The following is a 22,545-nucleotide window of genomic DNA, read 5'->3' on the forward strand; positions in this document are numbered from 1 at the left end:
GTCACCTGACCTCGTGTTTCTTTCGCGGTGACGTCGCGTCCCCCTCGTCTTGCTCCATCACCCGCCCTGGTGGCATTGGGACTCGAAATGCCTGAATACATAGACCTCATATCCTCCGATCCTCCCGATCCCACAAAGCGCCCACAACCGCAACAGTCACTCGAACTTCCATCGCGGCGCCCATCCTACCAGCTCAACCTGATTTCGTCAGACCCATTCGATTCGTCGCTGTTCAATTACGATGACGTTGTCTTCGACAAGCCCGCCAAAAAGCGGAGGGTAAATGAAGAAGCTACTTCATCGCTAGCCCAAACTACCAAAGCGAAAGAACCTCGAGCTCCAGCATCTGCAGCGGACCCGTGGTTTGCCATCTCCGACGATGATTTCGACCTGCCACCATTGGACGCCGCGGCACAGAAAAAGCCATCTCAGTCGCACATTGAAGAGTCAGATCCAATCGTTTTCACATCTCCGGCTCCAGGCCCTATATCCAAACCTCCGGCGTCGCGCAAGCCAAAGAACCCGAGTCGCGATGATTTCGCCCTCGATGACGATGACATTGTGGACTTGGACAAACTCCCTCCGTCGAGCCTAAGAGGGCGCAGCGATATTGAGGAATTTAGTGATCCTTTTGCCTTGCCGGAATTTGTGGACCTATTGGATCAGTCCGAACCTCATCAAGCAAAGAGTGCTTCTAATCCTCTATTCTCCTCGGCAACTGCTCATCTCCTTGCTCAAATCGGCAATGACGGTTCAAAGGCAGCCCCTGGCTCTCGGAAGTCGAAGGGCAGCGCCCAGCCTGCGACTACGGACATCTATCTTGATGATATTGATGAGCCCGTAGCTCCTCGGAAACCAGCGAAGAAGACAAGCAAAGTTGACTCCGCAGATAAGGAGGCCAAGGCGCGAGCACGAGTGGAAGCCAAGTTGCAGAAAGAGCGAGATCGCGAAATGGAAAAAGAGCGCAAACAGAAGCTTAAGGAGGACAAGGCCAAAGAGAAGCAACGGGCTGCCGATGTCGCAAGCGTTAACAAACTCAAAGTGAACAAGAAAGACTCCACGCCAGAGATGATCATTGACATAGCGACTTCTTTTGAGGATAGCAGTGTGGGAACTCAGACCATCGAGTTCATGAAACGACTCGGCGTCCAGCAGACCTTTTTGCGAGCCCAATTCCCAATATAATCAAATGGCGCCGCAAAATGAATGCCACATACAACAAGGTCGCACGACACTGGGAACCATGTCCAGCATTTATCCAAAAAGAAAACCATGTCCTGTGCCTCATGCCTGCGCAAGATTTCATCGACATGATCACCCCAACATCAAACGGCGAAGAGAGAGAATCACTAGAGCAGCACGTCCTCCGACTCAAAGCCGCCTACTCAGACTGCAAACCAATATACGTAATCGAAGGATTGACAGCGCTAATGCGCAAGAACCGCAACGCGCGAAACAGAGCATTCCAAGCCGAAGTCCTGCGCCAATACGCAGAAACTGCCGCACCAGAGCCTACGACTACCACAGGTCGAGGCCGCGGACGGAAAACAAGGAAAGACACAGACCCCGCCACCCTCATAGACGATGAGTCTGTTGAAGATGCTCTCCTCGAGCTACAAGTGACGCACTCCTGCCTCATCCACCACACAACCGCGCCCCCCGACTCAGCAGAATGGATCAAGAATTTCACAGAGCACATCTCGACAGTTCCGTACCGCCGAGAACGCCAGGAAGCACACAATGCCGCGTTTTGCATGGACGTTGGACAGGTCAAGTCTGGCGTAGACAAGCATGACACCTTCGTCAAGATGATGCAGGAGGTTAATCGCATTACTGCTCCTATGGCGTATGGTATTGCCGGTCAGTACCCCTGCGTCACGGATTTGGTTCGTAGTATGCGCATACATGGTAATATGATGTTGGAGGACATCAAGGTGGGTTTCCTCGTCTGTCTCTTTATAATTTCGGGTTTCTGGATCAGCTTACTCACTATTCTTTTCTCTTTCTTTCTAGAAATCCGCGAACAAGAATGGTTCGTTGACGAATGCGCGCATTGGGCCCGCTGCCAGTAGACGTTTGTACAAAGTCTTTACGGGTTTAGATCCTAGTTCGACGGATGTCTAATTTTGGTTTTGGTCTGTAGACCTTGTGGTTATTTTAGTGTTCTTGGAGTTTGGAATTAGCTGGTTAAAGGAGTACCTTTGGAACTTGCATGCACTTGGCGCGGGTTTATGTTTTGGCGATTGGTTTACACTTGCACTTGTGTATCCATTGGAGGAGACTTAGGGCCTTGAAATACATTCACTATCGTCATTTGGAGGAAAGTTGAATATTCTTGGAATTGGTTGCATGCCTGAGAGATCCTGTCACCACCCTCAGTACAAGTTTTGTTGACGTAGGGCCATATTGCAATCCAGAAACAGATGAACCATGCAGGAATCGCTTTGTTGAAAATCTAGCAATGCGACAATAGTGTCAAACGTATACCCCGCTGAAAGTGCCCATGTGTAGATAGATAAACATCCATCAAGCTAAACGCAACCCAAAGACAACCAGTATATAGAAAGCAACACCAAAACCGAAAAATCCAACAAAATGCTCAATCAACTCAAAATCAGATCTAATAAGAAACCAAAAGAACCAAACCATCTAAACCACAACACCCCTCCTCTTCCACCCCCTCCAAGCAACCAACCAAGCCCCAACGGCAACCCAAACACTAACCGTACACCCAACAGCCCAGAACCCATAACAGCGCCAGCCATGGCACTGCCCATCCGGCAAACCCCCACCGGCACCGTTATCAACAGCACTCTGATAAGCAGTCGAATAGACAACGCCCCAAAGCGCCGCACCAACAGCAGGCATCATAGCAACAATACCCCAATTCGTGGCGAAGTTCTCCACGCCCCAGACGACGGAGATGATGATTGGTGCTAGGGAGAAGGCACTGCCGTAGCCGAAGCCTATTAGGGCTGTTGTTAGGTTGAACAGGCCTGGGTGGGAGAGGGAGAGGGGGGAGGCTAGGAGGAGGTAGCCTAGTGAGAGGAGGAGGGCTGAGGGGAGGAGGAAGGTCATTCGGGAGAGGGTTAGGGTGTTGGATTGGGTGGCGGATGCTGGGTGTCTGTGTCGGGCTGCTTCGGGGATTGGGGGGAAGAGGTGGGTTGCTGGTGGTGCGAAGAAGTCTGAGAGGGAGCCTGTGAGGAGGCGGGCGATTGTTGAGGTTAGGGCTATTGTTGTTACGTGTGTGGAGGGGGAGCCGGCTGGTGGGGAGGCGCCGGCTGGGTAGGTTTGTGGTGTGAGAGTTGGGATGATTGTGCCCAGCTATTCATATTGCGTTAGTCTGGGTTTGTATTTGGTGACTTGGAGAGGAGACTTACGTTGTTGATGTATGACTCTCCTGGTCCAGTAACCAGGAAGAAGCCGGCAGCCAACCACCACATTGTCTGGTCTTTGAGGAAGACTCTAGTCTCATAATTGAGCAGCCAGTTCTTCTTTCGGCGCTCTTCTTCTTCGCGCTCCTTCTCCAGTTGCCTCTGTTCGCGCTCTTCATCGGACAGAGCCTGGGATTGCTCCTCGTCAAAGGCATCAGAGAACGTGCCATATTCAACCGCAGCTCTGATTTCACCGCGAGGCCGGAAGAAATCACTTTCCTCCAGCATTCCACTGCGCTCCAGTTCCTCCACCGTCTCATCAATATACTGATCATCCTCCTCGACAATTTGCAAAGCAAAGGTACCGACAATACCAATACCCAACAACAACAGCGCCAGGAAGACGAAGTACCTGAAGACATCAAGATCACCATGCGTCCCATTATCAAGCTTCTCATAGAACAAATATGTCCCAACCTGACTCTGCCACATGCCACTAAGTCCAAACGCCGCAATGGGAACAGCAAGCATGATCCCCTTATGCTTCCCACGACCAAAGTTCTTAGCACAGGTCGCTACAGCAGCAAGATACATGCAGCTAGTCCCCATGCCAATGGCAATAAACGCCACGATCATAACCCAGAACGGCCATCCAGACCCACCAGCCTCAACAGGCGGCCCGCTCTTGTATGCGTATCCAGCGAGGAGATACCCGAACCCGAATACAACTCCAGAAAACAGAGATAACGGCGACGGACTGTATCGATCACACAAATACCCGAACAACGGAACAGGGAGATACATCGCAATCTCGGCAGCGATGGAAACAGCATTAACCTGAAGCTGGGAGTAATGCAACCGCGTAAGCAGTAAATGGCCGTATAACGAGAATGCAGTAATACTGCCAGCTCCAAGACTAAACCAGCGAAAGGAAAAAAAGAAAAGTTAGCGCCTAGCCCTCAGTACAATGCAAGAGATCGGAAGAATAAGAAGAGAGAGCATCCCATACCAAGTAACAACCCCCAAGCAAAACTCACAACCCTAATAACCTCAACATGCATCATCCTCCTATCTCGTTCAACAATTTCGTCAACAACCTCACTTAGAAGCCCATCATCACTCCGCATGCCGATCCCATCATCGCCCGAACTCCGCGATCCAGCCCGTAACCGCGCAGGAGCAAGATCGTGTCTCCGATCACCGGAATCTGGTTCGGCGTCTATATCTTGTAAGAGGGGGCGATTCGCGTCGAAATCGCGCTTGTCGATGGCGTTGTTGGGACTCGGCATTATGTCTGCCCTTTGCCTCTTTTTCCTCTCCGCACCGGGACGCGGGGGCTGGGTTGTGGTGCGGGTTAGGGTGGTTTGGGGGCGAGGAGGCTGTGATAAGGGGTGAGAGGTGTGAGATGTGGAATATGGGGTTTGTATTATGGGCTGGGGCTACCTGAAGGTGCAGGGCAGGGGGTTGGATGCTCCGGGGGTGCCTGGTGAGCACGCTTAATGCCTGGCGACTTGGATGATTGAGCTTGGGGAGCGGGGAGAGTCAGCTGGGCGGATCCGTTGAGTGTTGTTCGTACTACGTCATTGGGCGTCGGGTCCGATCATAGGGTAAAGTTCACTGGGGGTGTTAGGTATGTTGACTTGCTCGAACTGAAAGCTGTCGCAGCTTCGAGGTTCTGAGTCAAGGAGGATGAGGAAGCTCCGAGGTTCGAAGCGGAGAAAGTTGGAGTCATTCGACACGTGACTCGCTACAGTATAGATCTATGCGGGGATAAAGACAATGCGTTTTCTAAGGATGTACACCATGGGCCCTGGATGCAAAGGAGACAAAATAGACTTGGGACATTGGGGGTATTATCAATATCAATAAAACATGACCGAGAAATGCAGTTGACAAAACTCAAGGGGAATAGCTCATACACATCCGAGAAAGAGAAACCGAAGCTCCAAAGGAAAAGGGCAACAGAGAAAGGAACCACAATCTCATAGGAATCCAAGCATTGACATGTATCGTAGAAGCATCCGGGGTCATTAGTCGTAGGTTTTCGCCGATCAGGCGAGGTCAGGCACTGGTGCATAAATGTCGACGCTCCAAAATTGGGAAGAGAAATAGGCTATCCCCCGAGCGCCACGTGTCGGCAATGGGCCGATGTCACTGTTGACAGAGGAGAATGAAGAGAGTTCGGAGGTTAGAAACTGACTGCGCCCGCGTCACTTTCCATCATCGTCTCGTCCCAATATTGGTCGGAGGGTAGTTCGCGCACGGCGGGCTGAGATCCCAGCGCAATGGCTTCACCTTCTCCTCGCTCGACAAATTCATCTTGCGTGGTCTCCTTCATGATCCGCTGGAAATACATTCGGAGTGTGCGAAGGCCGCGCAGGTAGCCACGATCAATGTCGTGCGGGCTGTGAGGTGGACAGGGTGTATCCGGTGGGAGTTCGTCCTCGCCCGTGACGCAATTGGCGAAATCGACGATCTTCAACTGAACGTCTGCTTTTCTGTGGCCATCGTCGGACATACCGCGCTTCAGAGGTGACGGTTCACCGGTACTGCGCGGGGGCCCTTGATGAGGTGTTTGTTGCTCCCCATCATAGAGAATCAAGAGGCTGCTTGCGTAAAGACGGTAAGAGTCCAGCTGTCGGATCATATGTTCCAACAGAGCCAGCTTCTCCAGGATGACAGGGATCTTCTTGGCCACACTGGCATAACTGATGCCGTCGTAAAGGAAGCGGGTGAGAGCATCCTGGAATTCGCGACCGGATTTCAAATCTCGTCCGAAGTACTTGTCTTCAAAGATGTACTCCTGCTTCTTGACGTTCCACGCTTGCATGCCACAGAGTCGCACTCCTAATTGTTGGGATGTGGTGGACTGGCATTTGCGTCGCTGTGACTTCTTTTTCTTTTCATTTGCCTCAATACCATACTGTCGAGTGCCCATCTTCAAGTCCAGCACACAAGGCTTGTTCATCCCTGCAGTCAGATCCTCGAGGAGAAGGAAGAATTGTACTCGTTCATCCTTTCTCAGCTGCGCCTCTTTGGGGTTACTGGGCAACATAGTGGAAATGCTGGTCATTCGTTGGGGATCAGATGGGTCAGACACTCTCGCTGCTGCTGCAGATTCAAGCGCACGGCGTCCACTGGTTGGATTGCTTTCAGGTTCTGGTGAAGCCAGACGTTTTGCGACCGGGGAGGGGTTCGAAGGCATGGAGGCATCGGCTTCCATGGAAAAGATATCATCTTCTTTGTCGCCACCATAACCTTCGTCATCAAAGAAGACAAGCTCACCATCCTTACGGGAGTTGATGCTGCCGCGCCTCTGAAGGCCACTTCCAGAATGCCGGCGCCGTACTCGATGGGAGGCCCGAGACAAAGAGCTTGCTCGGTTGGGCTCCTCTTCGGTTTGAACCTTCTCCAGGCGGTTTTGATTAGCGTCCAGGGCAGTGGATGCGGACGAGGAAAGAGCAGGTCCCTCCGTAGCGGGAGGGACGATATCAATTGCTTCCGTCTTCAGCGCTTGTATGGCTCCCAGTATCGGTCGCCGAGGGCTAGCCGTATGTTCCTCGGACATGTTTTCTCGTCGAGAGGAGAAGTCGCTGCTGGCTCGAGGCAGGTGACGATGACCCCGAGCATGCCGGCGATGGTGGTGGATAGCAGGAGGGCTGAAAACCTCACGAAGAACCTGCTCTTGGAGCTTTCGATTGACGGTGGTTGCGCCCCAAATCTTAGCTCGCTTGCTCAGAGCAGATGGGTCGGACTCGGCTGACATAGCCTCGAGGCCGTCCATCGATCGGGCACGGCTCACCACTGAATCATCCGCTGTCCGCGGGCGCTGCGTTCGGGAGAACAAGTCGGCGGGGATAATGTGGCGATTATTTTCAAGGATGACCTTGGGAATGACTCCTGTTACTTGCGACTGGCTGAAAATTCGCTGCGGCTCTGCCGCTTCGCGAAGTTGAGAGCTGAGCACCGAAGACCCATTCGCTGGTGTTACATCCTGAACTTTGCCCCCAGTAGAGTCGACCTGATCCTTTGGTTTTTTGGATGTCTTCGAGAACGTAACATTCAGCACACCGATGTATCTATAACGAGGTATCAGTACAAGGGGCACACGCAGTGGTTGGCATCGGGGATTTTACGTACTTTGGAAGAAACATCAACATATCAGGGTGTCTCTGCTCAATGCGTTCATAAAACTCATTCTCTCGGTTGTTAAGTTGTTTGCACACAGCGCGTCTGGAGAATCGAAATACGGTTGTGTGCCCGCCAACCTGGTGCCGGTAAGGCTTCAGTTCCACAGCGCCAAGAGGCCCTTGATGTTTGGGGGGTTTCCGACGAGACAGAAGCCCTGTACGCTGGGTTGGGGTCGCTGTGGGTGTCTCCGCGTCATCTGTCAGACTGGATTCCTCTGGAATAGAGGGTGTACTTTCATCGGCGGAGGGGGTTCAGATTCACTTATTGAATCATAGCTGCGTTCAGAGATGGTACTCAAGGACTTTTCTGGCACATTCTCGTGAAGATCGCCATGTAGGATCCTATTTTCATGGTTAGATCGGAAGGCAATATCCACATGGCTGATCTCTTTTTCAGGAGAATCGCTACGGTCTGAAACTAACATCAGCTCATGGCCTTTTTCGGCCGACAACTGAACCGGCTGTACATCATGAGGACGTTCTGGGTTTAACTGCAGTTCATCGATTTCTTCAGTCACAGTGCGCTCGTGAGGAAAATAAACGGCGGAAGAAATCTGCTCATTCTCCTCTTCATCGGCCTCGAATCGCCCTGACCCGCGACGTTCCTCTTCGAAAGAGGTGGACGGAGACAGGTCAACATGAGGCTCCTTTTGGAAATAGTCATGACTGCGTTCTGAATACTGAGTCGGAATGCTTTTGGAGAAAGATGACCCTCGGCCTCCACCGCCGGGAGTGAGATGGAAGTTTCGAATCTCTTCTAGGAGGCTGCGAGGCAACGCTGTCGGGCGACGCTTGTGTGGTTCATCTTCTTGGGTGTTCTGAGGTGGTTCGGCTGCAGATAGAGGCTCAAAAGCCGGACCATCGCCAAGCACCGGGAGGGAAATGCTTTTACGCAGCACAGCTTCCTCTTCGGATCGCGGATGTCCGTGGTCAAAGTCCATGGCGTGATCTGCCGATTCCTCTGGCTCATCCTGCCGGCCGCGATCCTCCCATCGTTTCCGATCTGGGGACGTGGTGTTCTCTTTGAACAGACCCAAGTAGTGGCTGGACTTGCGGCTGCGCACGTTAGAAGCCGGCTCCGAGTTGGTCAGATTGGCTTCAATTGAGTTGTCAACTCGATTACGGCGACCTCTACTCGGGCTTCGTTCAGGACCCGCAGGGGGAGGGGTTTCTTTTTGAGGACTGTAGGATAAAAATTCCTGACTGACCTGAGAGCCCTCGTGGCGAGGGGACAAGAGAGTCAAAGAGTGAGAGGTACGAGGTACATCGTTTAAAGCAGACGGGAGCAATATGCGTCCGGGCAAAGTCCCTTGAGAACGGCTAGTCTTCGTACCTGTATCATCCAAAGGTCCTTTGTCTCGCTGAGATCCACCCAAATGATCATGTGGTCCTGCCTCAGTCACCGGTTTCTGCACCTGATCGGTCGACGAGATGGACGAGCGAAGAAGAGATAACCTCGGGACATCGGAAGAGGAGAAGAGAGAGGAGGAACGCAATGGGTATTGTCTGCGGACGTCAACTTCCATGTGGGAAGGGCCGACGCTAGAACGGTGGGGAGAGACCTTGGGGAGTGCACTTGGCGACACGGAGGCATCATCGAGGCTAGGAATCAAATTGACCTGGCCATTGTCTGCTTTTTCGGGAGGCAACTGTGGGGTATTTGCGCCGCTATCTGAGGGGAGGTAATGGGTTGCGAAGATACTGTCACGTTCTGACAGTTGGGGTCGGTACACAATATCGGGATGCGCAGTATTCTCCAAGGGTGTGGTTAGGGTCCTTTTTAGAGCGAAATTAGATACGGGCTGCGACCACGAATGGGCCGTGGGGGATTCTGCCCGCGATGGCGACGGCGCCTCTCGAGACCCCTGGGACAAGTGCTGACCCTGCCGCGAGTGGTGACGTGGGCTGCGCTCTGAGCAATCATGTTGGGCAAGTGTAGCAGGTGTCACCAGGGGATTAGGCAAGGTATCATCGGGAACGGACGGCGAATTTGACATGGAGAGGACATTGGTCAAGGATCGGGGATATGGGGAGCGGAGACCAGGGGGGTTGTGTGGTTGGGCTGGGAGAGGAGGATTGGGCTAGAAGGACAATGCGCTGGGAAGTCCGGAAGAGTTAGAAGAGATATCGCTCCAAGGCCCGAGAGAGCACGTTCAGGGGGAAAGAGATCTTACAGGTTGACCTTGACCGCAAATCGGAGGTAGAGAGAGGGAGAGATAAAGAGATGAAGAATGATCGTCACCGCCCTGAGTGGATCTTAAAGATGAAGAGAGAAGAAAGAGAAGAAGTGGAGATCGAAGGGATGAAGTCAGAGGTTCGCCTCTTTTCCAAGTTTCAACTTTTCCTTGAACCACTACTCATATTTGTGTCACTAAATTCGAATCCTTGTCGCATTGTTCTACACTCTAGTACTAAGGCACCTAAGTTCATAGCTCCATTCTTTCTACGGAGCATATCTAACTCTATAGCAATTGACTTCTAGAACTGAAGATCTTAGAATGATCTCGAAGGGGATCCAGTTACGCCGCTTGCTCAAGCCGAATGCTGTCTCCTCTGCATCGGATTTGCCAGGTTCTGGTTAATATGGTTACGGGGGAGCTTTTAAGGGAGGACAGGGTTTGGTTATTATGATACTTATGCAGGATCGTCTACCAATCACTGAGCTTTGATAGACAGCGTGCAGTCCCGGTGGGAGTTTATAGGATTCCCCATATCTTCAAGGGTATGTTGATCACTTCAAGCTGCTTAAAGAATGAGAAAGCTCCAAGGGATCAGTGGAGTCTGGGGCATTTAAGCTAAACGCACTAAGTATGAAACAGTCTTCTCTAGATCCTCTAGCCCTACGCCTCAGCCTGTCTTGGCTTGGGATGCTTCTTGAGCCCCTACAAGAAAGGCAAATGGCCTACCGTGGCCTACCGTGGCCTACCGTGGCCTACTATTGCCTACTGTGGCCAAGATGAAGCCCTGCTCTACTGTAGGTCTCAAAGTTGCTGCCTGCTTGGCTTTGTATCTGTCAATTGTCTATATCTCAAGCGCCGTGTAACCAGGACATGGGATACCGGGGACCAAGGTTGAAGATATATCTTTTCAGGCGGATGGAGGTATAGATCTGGGATTGTGAGAATAGTGTCAACCACAACCATAGGGTTATTTCCAACCCCTAAGACCAGTCAACAACTGCCCCCAACCAACAGCGGTTGTGTGTGATTGTGATGGGAAAAGGTGATCTGACGCACAACGGGAGGCGCCGGGCGGGTCCCAGTCCAACCAGAGCGCCCAGCGATGTGAAGCTGATGCATTAGGGCCAAAAGTCCCTTGTCTGAGAAACAGGAAAGAGAGCTTTGAAGCCACTCAGATCACTGTATCCCCAGCTCTGACTTTTGTACGCCCCGCCCACCAGGCTCCTATCACTCATACCAGCTCGACTTCTAGTTTAATGCCGGCTTCCTTCCACCATGCGCGTCTGTTCACATTTGAGACTGCACTGGCGACTTATACGTCGCATTTTCTGTCGATCGGTCGCATGTCGTCTAGTAGCGCGCCAACTTTCTCCCCAACGCCGTTTCCCAGGGGAAAGCTTTTGAGTCGCATGTTCTCCGATCTGGCTTGTTCAACTGGACATAACTCGCGCGTTCAAGCAAATTTATCTTACTACGTTCATCGTTCATCTACGATATTTGGGCAATCAGGGTAATATCCCATTTATCGCTGGCTGTTGCACGATCAGAGGAGCGTTCGAACCCTCAAAATGAGTCGCTTAAACTTGGACACCTCGGTCGGTGGCAACCATAACCAACGGTATTCATTCATGGAAACACCACTGGAAATGCATATTTCGCCTGATGAAAGGGGTCTAAGATCTCCTTCCCCGTTGCCAGACTCGAAAGACTCCAACCCCCGCAGCATGCCATTAGAGATCCGAGACAGCAACAGCAATCATATGCACTGAGTGAGAAGGAACAACAGCTTCAGCAGCAGGGAATAATCCCAGACTATACCAACTGTCCACCACCTGAAGCGCATCCAGCGCACTATGCGCCATTTGCGAATGCATCTCAACATCAGCTGCCAAGCCCTCAAGCGACTTCGCCATATGTGACGGGTTCACATATATCTCAACAACATGGGATGCCTATGTCTCCAACGTACGCCCATATGCATGGACAACAACAGAATACCCAGATACCCTCTCAGTCATATGCGCACCGGTCGTATACAAGCATACAGGAGCATCCAGCCATGCCTATGTCTCCCCAGTCATACTTCACCATCCACGAGCACCAGCAAAGTGCCATCCAAATGTCTCCGCAGTCATACACAAACCTACCAGGACAACAGCAGCAGGACATTCCAATCCAACCCCAAACGTATCCGGCCGAGCCATACACCATAACCGAGCAACAGAGCCGCGACATCCAAATGTCACCTCAATATGCCTCATACGCCAACCCACCCAGTTCACCACCCCCACACTCCCCAGGGCCCCTACCATTGAAAGTAAACCCAGACGCGCCAACCCGAAGCGATACAATGATCGTCGTGCCAGACGCAAACCCACTACAATCACCCAAGCTGCCTTCTTTTCCGCCTCCCACCCGGGCAGCGACGACACATGCGCCTGTTGAAGATCTCAGCGATTACCACCAGCCAGGCCAGATAATGCATCCAAACCAGGAGGTACGGGGCGGGGGATGGAGCAACGAACTTTGCGAATTCTCAAATTTCGGAATTTGTTGTTTGGGACTTATCTGTCCTTGCATTCTATATGGACGGACGCAGCATCGACTCACGATGAAATCGAGGAAGGAGGATCCGACTAATATGCTCGCTTATGAGACTTGTAACGGGTCATGTACTGGTATGGGATTGCTCTGTGGATGTCAATGTAAGTTCATTCTCACCTTGGACTGTGTATGCACGGTGGTCTGCATGGAAGGAAGAGAAATTCCATTTTGCTAAAAGGTCACTGTAGGGTTGCTGGCAACAATTCAGCACACAAGAACAAGGAAGGCCTATGGAATCCAGGGTGATATTGCATCGGATTGTGTGCGGGCAACCTGCTGCACATGTTGCACGTTGATCCAGGATGAGAAGGAGATTCTCAAGCGTGAAGGGCACCGGGCTCGTGCTGCCAGGGAACGCGGAGCTACTTTGATGTCGCCGTATACCGCGCCAGGACCGATGACGTATGGTCCTTCTCCGAAATAGGTCATCATGATGGGGTGTCTTATGATATTGAGCTTGTGTATATAGTTCATGCATTGTGATATAACAGCGTCTGGTCACTCAATTGACTTGTCGAAATATAGTATTTGCATTTGGAAGTTAAAGGTCTTGTCATAAACCGCCTTTGAGATAGGAACTAGGTCTTAGATCGAGAAGCCGGTATGTACTGTAGTGACAGTCTGATAGATCATAGATCCGGATTGTGTTGAAGAATTGTTGTGTGAAGCTGGTGAAATGTGATATATCATATCGCCGCCTTCCATATTGATACAGTGAAGGATTACATCAAATGAGCTTGTTTGGCCGATGAGCATAAGTTCAACAGGGATAGCAGTAAATTGTCAAGCACTGGAAGACGCAAAGTAGTTCTCCAAACAAAACCATTGTTCAACCTATGTTCCGAGCAACAAAACCAAGACTCACCTAATCGGCTTCGACAATCAATAATAAGCCCTCTTAACGTTGTCGCTAATAATAAAAGACAAATAAACTCAACCAAAAATTAAATATTCACCTACTATTAGCTACAAATAGCACTCAGGTGAAGCGAGAGCGAGAGCGACGGATATACAGACAGTTGCCTCCTAGAACACATTATATATTGATTGCATAGTCAACTACGGCAAACTCTCCACCCAATTGCACGATTGCACGATAGGACAAACCACTCAACCGGGTCAACCCTGATCAGCCTCGATCCCACAAGTGACCCGAGACCAGGGCGATGGGGTCCATGCGCCACGACGATCTAGAAGTGGCGTTATACACTCTTGCGATGCCGATCGTTGTTAATCTCCGCATGACGGCTGTCAAAATCGACATGGTTGTATGCAAGGTTTGCATCGGGCGTGGGCCGTACATATGTAAGTTACAGCTGGCAACTCATGTTCCATGTCTGCTATACAGTACATGATGCATCGAGTCACGAGTGTGGCAAAGAGGGTGGCATCCTAGTGGCTGTTTAATTATGGAATTCTCATCTCTGGCAAGTTTGCTTGCTTATTCTTTCGTGTGTTTGCCCAGCGAAGGTTTCGACTAGGAGAGATCACGGACGTTGACCATCCGCTAAGATGTAAGGATGTGATAGATCTATTACTTGCCTCGTTTGAGACTTTGGATACAATTATCATGTCAGAGTTAAGATTTAATATAGTTGCAAACTGCTCTTATGCACTTAAGGCGTGTCTTTTAAGGCGTGTCTATCTCTTCTTTGCTTTTGGTTCTCTGTGAAATTGCCTTGCTGTATATTGGATATTGGGTCTTTCATTGCGCTAGTCTCGGAGCTTCCACTTCTTTCACTGGCTTCGGGAACTGGCCTTTATTTTATCGGCGATATGGCGGATTCTGTGGCCCAGACTGAGCATGGCTATGACCATGATAGCTGTGTAGGTGCATTTGAACTCTAAACATCCAAGCGGATTAGGTCTTCGTTGTCTTTTGCTTTCTACTATACACTTTCTTCTGTGGTGCATCAGTTTGGGAGTAATTTCCATTGCTACTTCTGGTTGTTAGCAGTCCTATCAAGTACATAATTAATACATTTCAAGATTAAGACGTTTATTTTATGACAGCATCTATACTTGTCTCAACATTGGCGCAGTGAAAAGTTGTGCTTTGATGTGCAGATGGACATCTGGCCTAAACGGAAAGTGTAGCACAATGATATGACATTGGTTCTTTATTCCTCCCTGTCACTATTATGGGTTTGTCACAATGCCTTCGTGTACCAATCCCCAGCGCGGGAAAGTCGACATCGCACTGAAGCATCAATCCCATTGCGACAGTTGCGAGTCCCATGTTAAGCACCGCTGACCAGAGCTTCGAACATAGTCCAGTAAACATCATCCTTCAGACTTCCTGCGGCTGATACGGCTCGAACGGCTCAAGCTCAAGCAACGCGATCTGGTACTGCTCCAGCGAAATGCCGAAGATGCAGCGGTACTCATCGGCTGTAAGATATCTCACATCATCCCATCCCACTTCTTTTTTCAAGTCCAGCATAGCAAGTCTTCTTCCAGCCTCGGTCATGCCCGCGCTTCGTCGAATAATCGTTTCACAGCCAGAGGGGCCGAACTCCGGTTTGGATACCATTGTTTTCTATGAGAAACAGGATACCTGGCTCCGTTATGAAGGCTGGTCGATCAAGTATGACTGCAAATTGTTTGCATGTGTAGTTAGGAACTATGCCAACGTTGCTGGGCTGCAAAGGGACGAGTCGCTCCTGCCGCTCCTGCTTCGAACCATTCTTTGTATTGTACAGCACACCCACGGGGAGGTCATTAGGGTGAGGGGATGACCAAACGGAGGCTAGACGTAGGCCTGGGATTCGAAACTCGAGTCTTATCCGCGCGGAACCAATTTTGGCCAATAGATGTGTTGTGAAAATGTGGGCTGTACGCTCTAGAAGATTGTCTGCGTTGTCCGCGAGGAATGGAATATGAATGACATATTGAAGATCACTCTCCTTGGAGTTTATAAAGTTTGTACCAGTGAGTGTCCTTTTATCTGAGCCCCACGTAAGACATAGATCCTTGGATTCGTGATTCGGAGTAGGTTGTTGCTCGAGAATCTCCTTAACTTCTTGGGAATCCTAAGCCGTTTTCTCTAGCGGTGGTACGTCGGTATCGTAGTCAATTTTCCACTCTCCGTTAGGCGTTATATAGGATCTAACGCTTCTCTATATGCTATATGCCCATTGATCAATAGCAGATCGAATCTCTGGTGTATTCACCTTCATCTCAATAGCCTCGGAAACCACTTCTTTCCCGAATTTAACAAAGTCTGCTATATCCCCGTAGATATTCGGAACACGATATTCTAACTCGACTGTTCGCACCTTAGTGGGGAATCTCCGACTAAAGTCGATTGCGAGAGGGATAGTTCTAAGTTCGTTCCCATCCTCTCGACGGTGGACCAGCGAGATAGCTATCCGAGGTTAAGATATAGGAACCAGTTGGTTCAAGAATCTAGGAGCCCCTACTCGCTGAATCCTTAGCAATCAAAGGAGGCCGACAGTTAGAGCAGTTAGACTGCTTATCAAAAGCCTCGCGTAGTCTCTTACGGTAGGCGATCTAACGTCGTTGATGTTTGACGCATACAAAGGCGTTACGCTGAGTACTTATGTAGATCTCTAGGAATGGGCCTAGTTCCGTGATACCAAAGAGATACGTAACAATTGAGTCATAGTTCTTAGGCTGTATAGGGACCTTGGTATAAACCTACAGTCTGTACTGATGATTCCCTTCCGGCTCATTGAATTCGCGAGCTTTAGATAGTTTGCCAAGGATAACGTGGTTACCCTTGTGGTCCAGGTACCGCCGCTGATGCCATTCGGGACCTTCATCATCACGCCGGGCAGTCTGTGCTGTTCTGGCCATGACTCTGGAACTGTTCAGAGATTGTCAGTGAGAGAATTGTCCATGAAACTTGCCTGTGGTCTACAGCTTGTGGGCCAGCTGGGCCCTTTGACCGTCAACTGGCGACCGGGCGGGCTCACTGACCTGATAGGCTAAGGAACCCCCGCTACAATGTTTATTCGATAAGATCTGGGTCTTGAGGGTCAAACTTAAGATAGGCGGCCTATTGGGCATTGAAATCCCCCCAATTCAATAGAATTTACCAGTGCGAGTCGATCAGGCATGAACTGGGAAGTAATCCACGCAATACCTCACTGGCCCTTGCTCAAGACGCACAGCCCAATTCGGAAGCCGGGAAACGGCCCCAGAACGCCGATACCGATTCCATCGGCGAGTCTATCTCCTCGGTAGAAACGCGCGATGATCACGATGCCTGGGAAAGACATTGACGGCTCGCGCCTCACGGGCCTCGCATATGTCCTTGTCGGAACAAGTGACTAATATTGTGCGACCCAACATGCGCACAATAGGGGATCGTCGACGACCAGATTCAGGTGTTCGGAAGTTGGACCTCGGACATTATTAGGCTGTATTTTCCGACGAACGCGTCCGGTCTTGTACAAGCTCAATCACCTGTTTCAGATAGGTTCACGGGCTCCACTGTCTCTAGTGGTTCCACCTCTCTTCCCTTCGCCATCCTAGTTTGGCCCAGGTCATTTGGGCCCTATCTGACCCTACGGTCCAATGCGTTTACGTATAAGTCCGCTGTGACGGGTGACTTGTTACGGCCAAACTATACACATCTTGTCCCTTTTGACTGAGTGACGTCACAAATATTAATTAATTAGCGTTTTGGTTGAGATACTCGTATTTAAATTAATATACCTAGTGGTGGGGTGGCGGCTCGGGGGCGGCTCGGTCGTATCTATTTGAGGCTCCTCCTGAATTTTCTTTTGCAGGAATTGGATTCTTCGACTAGGATAAAATCAGTTGACAGTTCAGAAATAGGACAACGGGCAGCCATACTGATATAACTCGTGTCGAAGGGTTCCATCGCCCCGCAAAGCCTCGATGATCGTTTCAACAAAGTTATCCACCGTGTCTGGCTCAGAAGTTCGTAAAGATACTTCCGAATAAATCGGCTTTCTCTGGATATTCGTAACGACATAATCTAATTGGGCGTCAGGCGGGGGGAGCGGACGCGAGGTAAAGGCGGTTGAGTGGCCAAATGTCTAGCTCAGCTCGGAGCCTTGTCTATTATTGCTTTGTACTTGGAGTCTGTACCCCCTCTTACTTTTCCAAGCTTCGAGTCAACGACTGACTACTCTCGCCATCGATCTCCAAATAAGTCCTGGTTGATATCTTTGAACCGAGAGCAGACCCTCTCTTACTGTGACGGGTCCCTTGCAGTTCAAATTCGGGCTCATTTGCTGATCTCTTTTGGAATCCCTGCGACGACGGCCCAGTTGATCCGGCTCCTGATGCAGCGTACTTGGACCTTTCTTTTTGTCCCTTCAGGAGTCCGTACAGGACGGGAGCGTTGGCGACGATAGCGGCAGCGAGTAGCTCAATGGACGCCCAAGTCGTTCTATTCACTTGTGCAGTGGGATTTTTCGCATTTTGAGGTAGTCTAGCGATGGTGATTGCGACGATAAAGAGGCCGACGGCGAAGAGGACCGCAAGCTGGAGTTTTCTGGAGGAGAGAACGCGTCAACGAGATGCATAGATATAGGTCGGCCCAAGCTTACTCAACAGTGGATCGTTTAACCAGAATCAGAATTGGAATCGGCAAGGCGATAAGCATAAGGTCCGTGATGACATTGAGGACACCTGAGGAAATTAGAATGTTAGCGGTATTACATTGAAACGATCTTCCCGACAGAAGGCATACCGAGGACGATCAATTGGAGCTGTGCCTGGCAGCATATACCTGTATTGGTTAGAAGGTCAACGAACACGAAAGGTAAAATTTAAAAGGAAGATGAAAGAGGGAAAGAAATACCAGGATCTGGCAATACGATCCAGTAATGGTTGAATGGATCGCACTCCGTGAAAGTCACAATCTGTACAGTTACATACGTCGCTGCGAATATACCAATATATGAGATCATCGTGGCCTTCTCCCAGCGAAGATGCCTGAGCAGTCTGCGGTAGGTATCAAGCAGAACCAACTTTTGCAACCAGAGACTAAAAGAAATATGAGAAAAGAATAGCCAGACGACCCTGCATTTCATTAACTCCAGGACGTACTAGGAATTATAGAACACGCGATTGGTGAGCACAAATTTGCTCGCGATCTCTCTGCGACGGATCTCCTCGGGGGTGAAATGGTGCGTATGTCTGAACGTGGTAGACATATTGTTGGTTCCCCAGATGAGAATAACATGGACCAAGGCGAGGCGTACAAGCGCACAGAGAATCGCGCCCATTGCGAAATAATCGCCCAGGACGAACGTCAATCCTTTCACCTTTCGCAGCAGCAGCCGAAGGACAATCAAGCCGATTGCCACCCAGGTAAACACCCAAAGAATGATGAGGGTGGAATCCATGGCTTCTGAGGGCAGTCTCCGAGTCCCAAAGAAGGGAAAGGAAAAGTGAAAAAGGAAAAAGAGTGACAGAAACAAAGACTGAGACGGGGACGAACTATATCAAAAGGTGATGGGTAGAGAACTTTCCAATAACCTTTTTCCAGGCATTATTTCAACATGGAAAGAAATCCAAAATCTAAGGATTCATCTAATCTACTAACTTTTAGAAAGAGGCGCAAGCGACTTTCAAGGTTCACTTGGCAAAGTCTAACACTTCGTTTCGTGGGGGCCAAAAGACAAGATTGAACGCCAGACCCACGGAGGAAACTCGGCAAAACCACTGAAGCTCCAGTAGATTTTGATTAGCCAATTCTGCATAAGTTGACCCCTGATTAACTTTGTCCTTGTTTCATTGTTCGACCCTTGCCATCCTTTCAGCAAGATGCATGTCAAGACAGGATTATTATTGATCGCCTGGGCAATTGCTGCTGCGGCTTCCGGCTGGCGCGGTGAGGTGCCAGCCCAGCGATCGTACATGTATGTTGGAGGACAATACATTCTGAATAGTGCTGGCCAGCATGTCTTCGCGGATCAGATGTACGTCGAAAAACTGACTCCGGCCGCGGGCGTTACCAAGCCGTATCCAATTGTCTTCATCCATGGACAAGCTCAAACAGGTACCGTACGTATCAGTAAAAAATCCTTCTCGCCCTTCCCAGAGGTTAACCGTGCTGCTGGCAGAATTGGCTCAACAAGCCTGACGGAGGGGAAGGCTGGGCCTCTTACTTTCTCTCTCAAGGATATGCATGCTATATTGTCGACCAAACCTTCCGCGGCCGCAGTGCCTGGTTCCCTGGCAATGGGACGCTGAGCACCTACAGCGCCGAGCTGTTGCAGCAGCGCTTCACTGCGCCGAAGCTGTACAACCTCTGGCCGCAGGCGTCCCTGCATACCCAATGGAACGGAACGGGCGTCATGGGCGACCCGAATTTCGACACTTACTATTCCTCGACGGTCGAGTTCCTCAGTTCAGCAACCTACCAGCAGTCGACCGTCCAGGCCGCCAGCGCCGCCCTGCTCGACACTATTGGATCCCCCGTCATCCTCCTCTCCCACTCCCAGGGCGGAGCTATGCCCTGGCTCATTGCGGATGTGCGCCCGGATCTCGTCCACTCCATCGTCTCGATCGAACCCACCGGCCCTCCTTTCCAGGATGCCGTCTTCAGTAACTCTTCCACGCGCGCCTACGGGCTTACCGATATCCCTATAACCTACTTGCCCGCCGTGGCCGATCCTAGCGACCTCGTGAAACACGTTATCCCTTCTAACTCGTCGCTGTACTCCGACTGCGTAATCCAAGCCGATTCCCCCGCACCGAGACAGCTCGTCAATCTCGCCGAGGTGCCCGTCCTGGTCGTGACGACCGAATCGTCTTACCACGCGCCGTATGACTGGTGCACAGTCCAGTTCCTGCAACAGGCAGGCGTCCCAGCGCAACATCTCCAGCTGGCGGATATCGGCATCCACGGAAATGGACATATGGTGTTTATGGAGAAGAATAGTTTGCAAGTTGCTGCTGCTCTGCAGGAGTGGATGGAGCGGAAGTAATTTGTGGGATGCAAAACTTTTTTTTTTTTGCCCAAAGCTGAATCTTCACTCATTTTCCTTCGCTACACTACCTGGTCTGTCAAAGCATGTGGTTCTTCTGGAACCGGCTCAGACTTCGAAGCGAGAGCTCGTGCCTCCACCTCATATTCAAGTTTCTGAAGCGCTCTTTGTACTACGTCTTCCGCGGCGTCTCTTTCTTCAGCCCTACGCTCCAGGCCATCTAGGTCAGATTGGCGAGTAATTGTTCGGGCTGCCGTAGGTTGCTTGTGAGGACTTCTGTTGTCATTTCCTCTTGGGTTCTAGCAGTGAGAGATAGCTCCTCCTTCAATCGAGGTTGTCTCACTTCCTGCAGATTCCTGACAACTTCGATCTGGGATTGGATATTAAAAGGAACCCCCCTGGTGGCGGCGTGGTTACAGTTTTCTCCGTGCCAATTCAAACGTTCAGACTCGCTCGACAACGAAGATTCATACTAGAAGAAATGGTTCGCGATAGGGACATATTTTCCCGGTCTCCCGGTAAGTCAATGCAGTAAACATTGAACGAGTTCGGTTCGGGATTGCCTCGGATAAACTCAGTTTGCATATGGTCCGTTGATATTTCTCCGGATAGGAGGCTCGATTGCTCTGTTTGTGATCAGTGGTATGGTCTTGTTCAACTCGTATCTGTTGACTCGCTGCTTCTCCGAATGGGGAGCTGATACGCTCTCTTCGTCACTATTGGTCAAATAGACCAACAATGATTCTGTTATACATACGCGCAGCCGAATAATGTGCAGAAAGATGGAAAGCTGCTTCAGTTCATGAGGGATCCGGAAACGGCCTCCATATATGAGAGTGACAGACTAACACAAAGCCTTGGCAAGTAAGAATAGCCTTCTATGGGCCCTGTCTATTCGTACGCGTTATCATCAAATCTATCGCATGGTAGCCTCCAGCTCTAACTTACCAACATCATGACACGCTTCTTACCACTGGAGACTGCATAGAGACCTAGCCAGATCACGCACATTGTTGCTATCTTTGACTCCCAGGAAATAGGGGAAAAAAAAGGTCAAATAGGACCCATATATGGTTGCAGTTCTCAGATGTCTGCAGGGGCAACAGGTAGTGGAGATCGGCCGATGGACGGGTAATGTACGGCCTAGTAGAGGGCGCCAGTCGGCAGTGACTGCTTACTCGGTGGCTACAGTATCTCGATAACGTTATATGAGAATGTAGATCGTAGCAGACGACCCTCCCATACCTCAACAATGAAACACAATTGGATCCCAGATGAGCGATCTCCTCCCCCTTTCGTAGCGCCAAGATAGCTAATCCGCGCCCTAAACTCACCACCACATGACTGATTGGTATGTGCAATGACGACTAACTTTCGGCAAAGGGCACGTTTAAGGGTTGTTTCCCCTCTTCCATCTCTCCTTTGTCCCCGCCAGACTCTTCTAAGATGCGTGGACTGGATGAAAGCACCGAAGTTCTGATGCGCACTGGCCAGAAAGCCCAGGAGCAAGTGAAACATGCCTGGGATGGCTTTGTTAACTTTGCAGCGCGGGACAACGTCCTAGAGGTCGCGTTAGGTTTGATGTTAGTTGTTCGATAAATCAACTGACTTGAAATTATCTTGTCTAGGACAGGCCTTGCTAACATACAGTTGTCAACGATAGCATCGCAAATGCATTTACACAAGTCGTGACATCTTTCGTATCCGATATGGTCTTGCCGATCGTCTCCCTTCTTCCGTTCCTCAATAGGAACATGGACCAGAAATTTGCCGTTCTCTCCAAAGGTCCTAACTTTAGCCATGAGATAGGGTACAATACCCTCCGTCAGGCGAGAGATGATGGGGCGCTGGTTCTTGCCTATGGGTATGGTACCTCTGACATCGGATAATCTATTCCTGTTGTTTCTAATATGTCTTTATACAGAATGTTTATCGAGACAATTCTCAACTTTCTGGGTGTCAGTCTTACTCTCTATGCGGTTGGGCATTTGTACATGTTCATTTTTCACAACAAGATCATCAAGCGGACCGTTCAGTGTCCGTATTGCAAACAGTACATCAGCGATGCGGTAAGTTGATTAATTTCAATATGTTACCATGCTAGAACTATGACTGATAATGGTGTGTTATGCAAGGCTATGCGGTGCCGCCACTGCTCGACATGGCAGGATGGAAGAGAAGATGAACCCAAGAGCGATAATGATTCTTCCGAGCAATTATTGACAGTGCCATCAGTGCCATGATCGACTCTGGGACTTTATTT

At 50.3% G+C, this 22,545-nt stretch overlaps 10 protein-coding genes across 10 annotated transcripts; 5 read left to right on the forward strand and 5 right to left on the reverse strand.

The window, feature by feature from the left end:
* Nucleotides 1-87: 87 nt before the first annotated feature.
* On the forward strand, nucleotides 88-1,185 carry N7446_001603 (uncharacterized protein; the record flags this gene model as incomplete). The annotated part of the gene is made up of 1 exon (XM_058510352.1): nucleotides 88-1,185. The coding sequence occupies one exon, from the start codon at nucleotides 88-90 to the stop codon at nucleotides 1,183-1,185; it is 1,098 nt and encodes a 365-aa protein (XP_058375888.1).
* A 17-nt stretch (nucleotides 1,186-1,202) lies between these two features.
* N7446_001604 (uncharacterized protein) lies at nucleotides 1,203-2,555 on the forward strand (the record flags this gene model as incomplete). The annotated part of the gene is made up of 2 exons (XM_058510353.1): nucleotides 1,203-1,934; nucleotides 2,014-2,555. 2 exons carry the CDS (start codon nucleotides 1,203-1,205, stop codon nucleotides 2,122-2,124), a joined length of 843 nt encoding a protein of 280 aa, XP_058375889.1. The 3' UTR covers nucleotides 2,125-2,555.
* Nucleotides 2,556-2,561: 6 nt separating this feature from the next.
* Nucleotides 2,562-4,663, reverse strand: N7446_001605 (MFS transporter; the record flags this gene model as incomplete). The annotated part of the gene is made up of 3 exons (XM_058510354.1): nucleotides 2,562-3,324; nucleotides 3,381-4,290; nucleotides 4,392-4,663. The coding sequence occupies 3 exons, from the start codon at nucleotides 4,661-4,663 to the stop codon at nucleotides 2,650-2,652; spliced, it is 1,857 nt and encodes a 618-aa protein (XP_058375890.1). The 3' UTR covers nucleotides 2,562-2,649.
* A 494-nt stretch (nucleotides 4,664-5,157) lies between these two features.
* Nucleotides 5,158-10,133, reverse strand: N7446_001606 (inositol polyphosphate kinase KCS1). Its single transcript, XM_058510355.1, has 6 exons — nucleotides 10,041-10,133; nucleotides 9,739-9,967; nucleotides 7,988-9,661; nucleotides 7,827-7,906; nucleotides 7,515-7,779; nucleotides 5,158-7,453 (listed from the first exon to the last, which is right to left on the reverse strand). Exons 3-6 carry the CDS (start codon nucleotides 9,559-9,561, stop codon nucleotides 5,563-5,565), a joined length of 3,810 nt encoding a protein of 1,269 aa, XP_058375891.1. The 5' UTR covers nucleotides 9,562-9,661; nucleotides 9,739-9,967; nucleotides 10,041-10,133; the 3' UTR covers nucleotides 5,158-5,562.
* A 1,341-nt stretch (nucleotides 10,134-11,474) lies between these two features.
* Nucleotides 11,475-11,657, reverse strand: N7446_001607 (uncharacterized protein; the record flags this gene model as incomplete). The annotated part of the gene is made up of 1 exon (XM_058510356.1): nucleotides 11,475-11,657. One exon carries the CDS (start codon nucleotides 11,655-11,657, stop codon nucleotides 11,475-11,477), a length of 183 nt encoding a protein of 60 aa, XP_058375892.1.
* Nucleotides 11,658-11,803: 146 nt separating this feature from the next.
* Nucleotides 11,804-12,772, forward strand: N7446_001608 (DUF614 domain protein; the record flags this gene model as incomplete). The annotated part of the gene is made up of 2 exons (XM_058510357.1): nucleotides 11,804-12,449; nucleotides 12,537-12,772. The coding sequence occupies 2 exons, from the start codon at nucleotides 11,804-11,806 to the stop codon at nucleotides 12,770-12,772; spliced, it is 882 nt and encodes a 293-aa protein (XP_058375893.1).
* A 1,866-nt stretch (nucleotides 12,773-14,638) lies between these two features.
* N7446_001609 (uncharacterized protein) lies at nucleotides 14,639-16,167 on the reverse strand (the record flags this gene model as incomplete). The annotated part of the gene is made up of 7 exons (XM_058510358.1): nucleotides 14,639-14,863; nucleotides 14,973-15,380; nucleotides 15,408-15,467; nucleotides 15,522-15,715; nucleotides 15,771-15,861; nucleotides 15,889-16,008; nucleotides 16,081-16,167. 7 exons carry the CDS (start codon nucleotides 16,165-16,167, stop codon nucleotides 14,639-14,641), a joined length of 1,185 nt encoding a protein of 394 aa, XP_058375894.1.
* Nucleotides 16,168-17,436: 1,269 nt separating this feature from the next.
* N7446_001610 (uncharacterized protein) lies at nucleotides 17,437-18,695 on the reverse strand (the record flags this gene model as incomplete). Its single annotated transcript, XM_058510359.1, has 5 exons — nucleotides 17,437-17,839; nucleotides 17,895-17,976; nucleotides 18,038-18,076; nucleotides 18,149-18,333; nucleotides 18,397-18,695. The coding sequence occupies 5 exons, from the start codon at nucleotides 18,693-18,695 to the stop codon at nucleotides 17,437-17,439; spliced, it is 1,008 nt and encodes a 335-aa protein (XP_058375895.1).
* Nucleotides 18,696-19,091: 396 nt separating this feature from the next.
* On the forward strand, nucleotides 19,092-20,282 carry N7446_001611 (alpha/beta hydrolase; the record flags this gene model as incomplete). The annotated part of the gene is made up of 2 exons (XM_058510360.1): nucleotides 19,092-19,356; nucleotides 19,416-20,282. The coding sequence occupies exons 1-2, from the start codon at nucleotides 19,117-19,119 to the stop codon at nucleotides 20,280-20,282; spliced, it is 1,107 nt and encodes a 368-aa protein (XP_058375896.1). The 5' UTR covers nucleotides 19,092-19,116.
* Nucleotides 20,283-21,728: 1,446 nt separating this feature from the next.
* N7446_001612 (MscL family protein) lies at nucleotides 21,729-22,525 on the forward strand (the record flags this gene model as incomplete). Its single annotated transcript, XM_058510361.1, has 4 exons — nucleotides 21,729-21,865; nucleotides 21,946-22,146; nucleotides 22,207-22,351; nucleotides 22,418-22,525. 4 exons carry the CDS (start codon nucleotides 21,729-21,731, stop codon nucleotides 22,523-22,525), a joined length of 591 nt encoding a protein of 196 aa, XP_058375897.1.
* Nucleotides 22,526-22,545: the final 20 nt, after the last annotated feature.

This window comes from Penicillium canescens, assembly GCF_028828765.1.
Source record: "Penicillium canescens strain IBT 15451 chromosome Unknown utg000002l_segment0_segment0, whole genome shotgun sequence".
Lineage (NCBI taxonomy): Eukaryota > Fungi > Ascomycota > Eurotiomycetes > Eurotiales > Aspergillaceae > Penicillium > Penicillium canescens.